The 10,137-nt window shown below is 36.8% G+C and overlaps 1 protein-coding gene across 1 annotated transcript in view; it reads left to right on the top strand.

Annotated features, from left to right (window-relative positions):
- The window catches only part of TBC1D32 (TBC1 domain family, member 32), a 319,433-nt gene that overhangs the window by 73,884 nt on the left and 235,412 nt on the right, over nt 1-10,137 (top strand). The window contains exons 12-15 of the mRNA XM_006878990.1: nt 2,048-2,188; nt 2,610-2,702; nt 3,659-3,801; nt 9,783-9,910. Of these exons, the coding sequence (XP_006879052.1) occupies nt 2,048-2,188; nt 2,610-2,702; nt 3,659-3,801; nt 9,783-9,910 (505 nt within the window). The remainder of the gene's footprint in view (nt 1-2,047; nt 2,189-2,609; nt 2,703-3,658; nt 3,802-9,782; nt 9,911-10,137) is intronic.

A 10,137-nucleotide genomic window follows, 5' to 3' on the forward strand; every position in this document is an offset into this window, starting at 1 on the left:
CCGTTGATTTCTTCCATCATATTATCCTAAACAAATGCATAGAGGGTATATAGCTCAGCAAATTCTTGCCTATCTCTTGCATGTATTTATGCATTTTCTGTCATTCCTTCCCAGAACAATGTCTTTTTTAAAAAAATTGACAGTAATAAGTAGTTTCTTATAACTCAAATAGGTGATCAATGAAAGATTACTTGTGCTTTTAAAAGACTTTGTGTCTTAAATAGAGCTTATAAAATGTATAGTGATGTTTAGTAAACAATCCATACATTAAAAAAAAGAAAAAGCAAAAAAAAAATTTAGTGATATTGATTGCATCTTATTTTTCATTTTTTAAAATCACTTTTAACAAAAAAATAACTGTACAACTTAAGCTTATTTGTTTTTTGTACTAGTAACGAGTTCTGAGTCTTTAGAAAATAAGTACTCAGTGTTTCTTGAATGTATGAGTGAATGGATTAGTGAAGGATGTGTATTAGAAGGAGTTTATATTTTAGAAATCTTAATTTCATTTGCCGATCCGTTTGTAAGTATTTGCACAGTATTGTACATTTTCACAGTATTGACATTTAATTGATAGAATTAAATAGTAACTAACATTTTGCATAGAAATCTCTCTTAATTTTTATAAAATAGTGATTTTAATGAAAATTCACACAAAACTTCGATTTTCATTCATTGTAGCACATTTTCCTATCTTAATTTACTCTTCTTAAAGATACTCTTGATGATAACTCTCTTTTTTTTATGATAACTATCTTAACGCATGTGTTTCATTGACTGTGCAAAGGTATTTGACTGTGTAGATTATAACAAACTATGGCTGACTCTGAGAATGGGAATCCCAGAACACTTGATCGTTCTAATGCGAAACTTATACTTGGACCAGGAGGCAGTCGTCAGAACAGAGCAAGGGAACACTGCATGGTTCTAAATTGGGAAGGGCGTACGCCAGGGATGCATCCTATCTCCATACCTTTTCAACCTATATGCAGAACAGATTATCCGGGAGGCTGGGCTCTATGAGGAGAAATGTGGGGTCAGGATTGGTGGACGATTTATCACCAATCCGCGTTATGCAGATGACACAACCTTGCTTGCTGAAACAGAAGAGGACCTGTAGTGCCTGCTGCAGAGGGTCAAGGACTGTAGCCTACAATACGAATTGAGGCTCAATGTCAAGAAGACAAAGATTCTCACCACTGGACCAATCAGCAGCATCAGGATGGATGGTGAAGAGATTGAGATTGTACACAGCTTTAGTTTGCTTGGCTCCGTAGTCAACAGTCTTGGCACCAGCAGCCAGGAAATTAAAAGGTGCATTGCCATGGGAAAGTCTGCTGTTAGGGACCTCTCCAAAGTGCTGAAGAGCAGTGGTGTCTCTTTGGAGACTAAGGTGCGTCTGATACAGGCCATGGCCTTCGCAATCACCTGTTATGCATCAGAGAGTTGGACAATGACCAAGGAGGATAGAAGGAGAATTGATGCCTTTGAGCTGTGGTGCTGGAGAAGAGTATTGAGAATACCATGGACTGCTAGAAAAACAGATTTGTCCTGGAAAGTGTTTAACCGGGTGGCTCCTTGGAGGCAAGGATTCTGAGGCTCCGTCTAACATACTTTGGACATGTTGTGAGGCGAGACCGGTCCTTAGAGAGGGACATCATGCTTGGGAGGGTGGAGGGATAGCACAGGAGAGGAAGGCCCTCTATGAGGTGGATTGATTCAGTGACTGGGATAATTGGGATGGGAGTGTCAGAGACAGTGCGATTGGCACAGGACAGAGCGGAGTTTAGGGCTGTTGTACATAGGTCGCTATGAATAACAACATCTTAATGCATCTGTTTTACAATCAGTGGTCTGCATATGTTACAGTTTTTTTGAATCCTGATGACTTCCTTTCTTTAGAGATTTTGTAAGGGAAAAAAATTCTTTATTTTCACTGTGTCTCCATTATAGATTGCTACCTTGTTTAATATTCAGATAAGGATGAACACAGGTGTTGTAAAACACTGTGGCTCAAAAGAAATTCTCTCACTTATTTTCTTTTAAGGGAACAAGCAACAAAATTTCCATTATTCAGGACAAGAATTACAGTATATTTACTTCATTCACTCAGTATGCCTACTAGGAAGATTACTGATCTATACACAAGGCAGAAAGCTATTTCCTATAAAGTTGAAGAATAGAAAAGGTAAGTGTAATTGGGGAAATTAATATATCTATATATTATATAAAACACGTTTATAAGAATTCCAGGCCCTGGTTCTATGCATTAGCTTTTTACTGTTTATAGTTTTTTTGGCATGCAATGTATGTTATTTTTCCTGAGAGTACAAAGGTAGCATGATTTATAGTTTTAAAAAGTTCTTTTTGGAAATAACTGTGACATAAGACTTTTTTTAAAAAGGGAATGTACATGTAAATGACATAAATGCCAATTTGATTCCATTATCTCATTTCCGTGGATTTTTAACTAATTCTCTTCTGGAGCGTACTTCTCCATCCCTGATCCACAAGCCTGCCTTTGTGAAAACTGTCATACAGGTGAATGGCAACTTAGTTTCTTTTTTCTGAGTAAATGCATGTTACAGATGACCTTTTTTTTTTTTAAGATTCACTGTCCCTTACGGATCTGATGGTTCTGTTTACCCAGCTTATATATTACTCACCAAGTTGTCCAAAGATGACATCAGCTGGACAGTCAGGTAATTCTGCTTAAATGTTGTTGTTGATTGCTGTTTAATCGAGCACAACTCATAGCAACCCTATGAGCAAAAGACCTGAAGTTACTGTGTTTTGATTCCCTAGTTTTCTCAGCTACTATTGTATGAATATTAGGAGGTCAAATATCTGAAAATCTATGAATTATGAATTTAAAATAGTGTTTTTTTAGTTACATTTCCTAGTGTTCCATTAATATATGTGTGCATATGGATTTTGTCCATCTTTAAAATTCTCATTCTTTTAATTGGTTTTATAGTAATAAGAATTAGTTTACTTAACAGCTCTCTGCTCTTCCTCCTCCCTTTTGATCAGTGAAAGTCTGATTTTAATAATTCTGGACTTTTCTACTAAGTTTAACCCTTCAATTTATTATCTAAGAAAAATAAAAGGGAAGAGAAAATAAAGAAATAAAAATGTTTGCTTTGGTGTCCTAAAGGAATGAAGGTGCTTAGGCATGTGGTGTTTAAGGAACTAGGTTGCCTACAGAAAGCAGGTGGTTCAAATCTAGTAGGTGCTGCGTAGGAGAAAGATGGACACTCTCCACCTGCTTGATGGACAGGTCAGCTCTACCTCAACAGCACAGCAGTAAGAACAACATTGAAAAGAAAAGAGTTGGTAGTTTGCTTAAAACCGCATTCTTAATGCCAAGAAATGATTTAACATTAAGAGTGAAATAACGTTCCTTGACATTCATTTTTATTGTCATTTACTTGCTTTTTGATAAGTTGAAAACATATTAAAATAATTGGTAGTCTTACAAGGTTTAGTTTATCATTTTGGTATATCCTTTAGAATCTGAGTTATGGTTTTTGAAGTATTTATTTGTACTTGATGTTAAAGTTTTGGGAACAGTAGTATCTTAAAGGCATAAATAAAAAACTACTGAATATGTAATGATTTAAGTTTTCATATTTAAAATGCTTTTTTTGTTCGTCAGAAAATTACTCTCCAGCAAGTATGATCACTGAAGTTCTGTGGATATTCTGTGATCAGAAAGAGTGTGCTATTGAATGTTTATATAACAGCACTGTGATAGAGGCACTTCTTCAGCCCGTTCATAATATAATGAAAGGCACTGAGGTTGGTATTACTTACTAAAGAGTGAAAGAGTCTTTCTTAACTGGATTTTAGTAAATATTTGCTGGGCATTTATTTGTAAACCTGACATATTTGAAATACTACTTTACGGTCACACATTTCCATTTAAGGATGTAGTTTTGATGGTATCAATTTTTTATTTGTAGTTAAAATCATAGTTCTTACAGTCAAGTGATTTATTAGTTATGACATTATGTGTTGGTGCTTTTACATAGAACGTCTTAAAATTTTTTTCCATTTAGCCTTAATTCTGCTGATGTAACAACCCTCCTAAAAAATTATTCTCTTAAGAAGTTATGTAGATGATTTACCTTGTGTTAATAGTAATTAGATAGTCTTTGGGAAAATAATTATTTACCTGGAAAGCCAGCTCTGTTTCATATAATGAACTACCATTACTTTGAGAGCCCTTAATTTAATCCTCACAACTAAGTCTGAAAGAAGGGACATGCTCAAGATCACACATTTAATAAGTGATATGTTCAGTTTTGTGACTGACTCTTGATCTTTTTCTTTCTCTCTAGTTCTTTGACTTTTTTTTTTAAATTTTTATTATTTTTGTGTGAGTGTACCGTCAAATCAGATCTGACTGGTACAGGAGGAGATTGTTCCTCCTTCCCCGGCAGAGCATCTGGTGGCTTCGAACCGTGTGCCTCTGGGATTGTAGTTGCAGCTCCTTATCACTAGGCCACCAGAGCTCCCCTAGTTCTTTGACTTTTGGAAATTGATTTTTAAAAGCTCATCAATAAGATAATGATTTGTATCTTTTTACACAGTGTTTCCACTTGTTTAATTTCCCTTATGTCTCTGTCTCGCAAGGAACTGGACAAATGCCCACACATTCATGTATTTCTCAGTCATTACTTATTTAGAAAACAAATATCAAGCATTTATGCAAATCTGGGCTCCACAATCAACACTTTTGGCACCAGCAGTCAGGAAATCAAAGGCAAATTGCATTGGGTAAATCTGCTATCCAGGACCTTTCCAGAGTACTGAGAAGCAACGATGTCAGTCTAGAGGCCAGGGTGCACCTGATCCAGTCCATGGTCTTTGCAGTTACTTGCTATACATCAGAGAGCTAGATAATGACTAAGGATGATAGAATAAGAATTGATGCATTTAAGTTGTGGTGCTGGAGAATAATCATGAACATACCATGAGCCGACAAGAAAATAAATAATTCTGTCTTAGAGACAGTGAAACTGGTTTCTCCCTGGAGGCTAGGATTTTGAAGCTCAATCTCACATACTTTGGGCATGTGACAAGGAGGGACCAATCATGCTCAAAAGGATGGAGGGACAGCACAGGAGAGGAAGACCCTGAATGAGATGAATTGATATAATAACTAGGGCAGTGGGAGTAAGTGTATTGGAATCAGTGAGCCTGGCTCAGGACAAGGCAGGCTTCAGAGCTGTTGTACATAGGGTTGCTATGAATCACAGGTGACTTGACAGCACATAACAATAACTGTACAAAGTACAGAATTCAGGAAAATTAATAGGTGAATATAATGATACATTTATTTGATGGTCTTATAGACAGCCTTGGGGAAATAAGCTAAGCAGAGAAGGTACAAGCAGAACTTATAATGCACAGCTTAATATAATATGAAATAGAAATAATATATTATTTCTATTCACAATTGTAGAAGGTGTATTAGGATCCAAGGGGGGAGGGTGGGAGCAGAGGGGTGAGGATGGGCGAGGGGTAGTATTAATCATACAATTTGATTTGTGAATTGTGAAATATCTTATATCTAGTGCTTGTTTTTCTTTTATATTTAACTTTTTATTTTCTTTTTGCTTCTTCTCTCTATAAATATGCCTATTTTTGTCTCAAAGCTGATTACCCTGTAAGAGCTCTGGTGGCCCAGTGGTAAGAATCTGCTCTGTAATAGCAAAAGCACATGGTTCAAATCCACCTACGACTCTGAGAGAAGGATAATCAATCTCCTCTTGCAATTGTTGTTGTTGTTAAGTGCCGTCGAGTTGTAGGTGATGCATAGTGACCTATGAATGAAAGTACTTGACACGTGCGTGACTTTCATCCTTTCTCCAGGTTCATAGGGTTTTCAGAAGCAAGCTATTTATGGAAGTGGATGCCACTCCTGCTTCCACTGTCCACCGTGGGTGACCATTATCGCATGTGTTCAGCATCACAGCAGCCACGAGTTACCCCTGTATGGCAAGTGGACACAACCAGGGCTATCCCACCTAGAAGAGTGTTCCACCAAAAACAGTTAAAGATAGGCCTTAGGGCGGTGGATTATTCTCTTGGAGTTACAGCCTTGGAAACCTGCTGGAGGTTCAGCTATGGGTTGCAGCTGCCTTGATGCACATAATGTGCATCTTTAGCTTCCCCTTAATTTTGATTTTATACTGGTTTACTTACAAAGTTCATATCCATTGTTTTTTTTACCAGTTCTTTCCCATTTCCTTTACCCACCCCTTCCTCCAGCCATCAAATTGTATGATTTGCCCATGCTCACCCCTCTGCTCCCACCTTCCCTCCTTGGATCCTCATACACTTCCACAATTATGGTCTTAAACAACATTTGTCCTTATGAGACTGAATTAATTCATTCAGCATAATGCTCTCCAGTCCCTCCCAAATTTCGGTAGTGATTTACAGAATTATTCCCCCTGCTTGCTGTGTAGTGTTCCATGTTGTCAATAACTGATCTTTCTAATGATCTAACTTTTAATTAAACTTTGCTGCTGTCATTATTTCTTTGATTCCAATAATTTGTCACATTATTACATTATGATTTGCCCTTCACCACATCATTGATGCTGTTGCCCATACTGATCACTCTTGCCTAAATGAGTAATTAGTGACCTTTCTGTACAGAACAGTATTTGCCTGATCTTAACATGGTTTACAGCTTTTGAAAATCTTTTCATATGACTTCCGTAACATTATTCTTTTTTAGTTTTCTTTTTATTTTTTGACCATTTCCCCCCCTCCAGTCGTATCTGAGGACATGCACCACTTTCAGACTCTGCAAGAGTTTCCGACTCGGGTCACTTTCCCCCCTTTTTGTCCACATTTAATGGCTCATTTTGTCTGTTCTGTGCATTGGGCGTAGAATTAAACCCTAAATTTAGGCTTCCCCCCCCCCATTCAGCTTTGTGTATAGCTGTCTAGTGAATACTTACCTTCTTGAGTTACTGCCTGAACAAATCTAATTCAATACTTTCAAGTAGGATTCTGTTTTCAGTCCATTTCTCCAATCTTCCTTCTATTTCTCTGTTAACTAGAACTCCTGGAAACTTAACTTCCTCATTCTTTTTAATTCAATTAGTAGCATGACCCAGTAGATTTATATTTCTGTATATATGAAAATGCATTCATTTTTCTTTGTTTCCATTGCTTCTGTTTTTGTTTATATCTCCATAAAATCTAACCTGGAATTTTGCAATAATTTATTGTATTTTCTACTTCTTATTTTTCACCTTCCCAGCCTGTATTCCATATGGCCACCAAAGCGTCACTGTACTTACCTGCTTTTTTATGATAGATAACATTAAATATTTTCACTTTGTCATTTACCAAGTTGTCAAGTTTGTTATTCCCTACTTGTTTTCATTAGCATGTAGTCTAGTTATAAGAGATCATTTGTATTCTATAAATAAAAGTTTTCTATTGTATGTGTTTGCATACTTTTCCCTGACCTAAGCTTTTTTCACATGGAAATATTTCTTCAGATCTTAGATTGTTTCATGAAATTTCCTCCCAGTTCTTCAAAGTTAGGTATTTTCTTCTTTAGACTCTACTGTTGTATTGTTGTTGTCATGTAAATCACGCAGGAGAAGATTGCCTATCCTTCTCCCACAGAGCAACTGGGGTATTTGGACCATGTTACTTTGGTATTACAGCGCAGTTTCTTACCACTGGCCACCAGAACTCTCTATGTTGTTGTTGTTAATAAGTGCTGTCAAACAAGCAACCATATGAACAATAGATGAACCCTCTTCCATCATGTGCCATCCGCACATATCCTGACACACAGGAGCCCATTCCACCTGGTCAGAGTCTTCCTCTCCTTTGCTAACCCTCCACCCTACCCAGCATCATGTCTCTCAACAAGAATAACCCCTCCTAGCAACATGCCCAAAGTATATGAGGTGAAGCCTCAGAATTCTTTCCATCTGTGCCCTCTCCAAGACATAGTTTTTGTTCTTTTGACTGTCCACAGGGTGTTTAATGCTCTTTCTCCAACACCACAGCTCAAAATCATTCATTATTCTTCTGTCATCCTATATACTCTTATTTATTCCTTTAGTTGTTCTTATAATGTGCTGGAATTATTCTTGATGTGAGGAATCAGACCTGTAACACAATGTAGACATACAGTATCCAAAATAAGGCATTTAATGTGCATGAGACATTGCACATTGACCTACTACCATATCACTAGCATTGTCCTATGCTGGGAATATAGAACTGAAAAGGAATGGCTTTAAAAGTATCTACTCCAGTAGAGAAAACAGACTTTTAAACATATGAACTATTGAGAATGAGGAGTAAAAAATATGTTTTTGTTTTAGAGGCAAGGAAAGAATTTTAAGGATGAACATATGTGAGTGTGTGTGTGTGTGTGTGTGTATTTAAAGATATCTAGCTTAACAAAGAAACCTTTTCAGGATTTAGTAGTCTCGCACTTGATTCATCATTAATAAAACTAACTTAATACATTTATGAGCATGCATTACTTTCTTGGTATCGATACTTATTTAGATTTGCCATTGATATTGCTAGGAGCCATTAAGTCAAGTGTGAACCATAGCCAACTTATGGACAACAGATTTGCACCCTGTCGTACCTTGTGCCATGCTCTCACTTCTTGACACACTGAAGCCAATTGCAGTAGGTACTGTGATAATCTACCTGGTTGAAGTAGATTCCTTTCTTTCACTTAACCTCTGCTTTCCCGAGCTTTGTGTTCCAAGTAACAGTCTTGGAGTTTATGAGGCGAAGCTTTGTCATCTTTGCCTTCAAGGAATACTCAGGCTGAACTTTCTCCAAGATGTATTTATTTGTTCTTTTGGTAATACATAGTATTTTCAGTACTATTCTCCAACATCACAGCTCAAAGGCATTGTTTTTTTCTTCTGTCATCCTAATTCATTGTCCAGCTCTTAGATGCAAGCAAGTGATCACAAACACCATGGTCAGAATCAGTCATCAAACTGATACCATTGATCCTGAAAAATTTGGAGAGGTCCTACGTTTCCCAATTTCATGATATAGTACTGTTTCAGATTTACCATAGAACATATTTAGTTGACATCTGTTCAGGTACAGGTAACTAAGGAGGATCCAGAAAGAACAGGAAGTGTGATAGGCTTCTCTATGGGTTCTAGAACGTATATAAACATTTTTCAGTATTTGCTGTGTACTATCCTGATACACATTGACAAAGGTTTTTTTGGTATCTCTATTTAAAAATCCAAAGTAGGGAAATGCAATTGACCCAGATTCTTTTTCTCACCAAGTGGCATCAGGGACTTCTTTACAGTTTAGGAATTGATTAACTCATAGCCCTATCATTTCTGGAAGGGGATAGTTTCTCATACAAAGATCGTGGTATGTTATACATCATAAGTAATAGGATTTGGTTTCATATTTGAGAGTTTCACAAGTGGGAAACAAATTGCAAATTGCAATTGTCAGTGAAAATTATGTAGAAAATGATAACTAGAACAATTCCTTCAGCCATCTTAATAAACAATAACTAGTTCAGTGAAAAAGATGTATTTATTTGCCTCGCTACCTCTGCTGGTGTGAACATGTAATCTAATGACACATTTAGTTCATATATATCATTTTACAGCCAAACAAATCATTAAAAAAATTTATGGTAATATAACTACCACTGTTGTATATTCTGTATTTCTGTGTTTCGTTAGCGTGCCGTAAAATGTTATGGTTTGTTTTGTTATCTTTCTAATGTACAGGCTGCTTCACATTGCATGGAAACAGCTTTAATTCACATAGCTGATATTTTGACAAGAATTGCATCTGTAGAAGAAGGTCTTATTTTACTTCTTTATGGTGAGACTATGAACTCTTCTGATGAAGAAAAGTAAGTACTTACATTAAAAAGTTGTTCATTTTTTTAAATATTTTTTATTTATTGGGAAAAACATATTGGGGGAACAAGGAGGTGAGCGTTGGGGGCAGAAGGGTGAGGATCGGCCAGGATGCAGTTGCAGAGCTGCACAGTTTGGTCAGTGGGGGGAGCAGGTGAAGGAAATGATGAGGGTCCAGTGGGGACCAGATGCTCCAGAGGAATGACAAGCATTTTCCAAT

The sequence above is a fragment of the Elephantulus edwardii genome, unplaced genomic scaffold, assembly GCF_000299155.1.
Source record: "Elephantulus edwardii isolate Elephantulus edwardi_28Jun2011 unplaced genomic scaffold, EleEdw1.0 scaffold00002, whole genome shotgun sequence".
Lineage (NCBI taxonomy): Eukaryota > Metazoa > Chordata > Mammalia > Macroscelidea > Macroscelididae > Elephantulus > Elephantulus edwardii.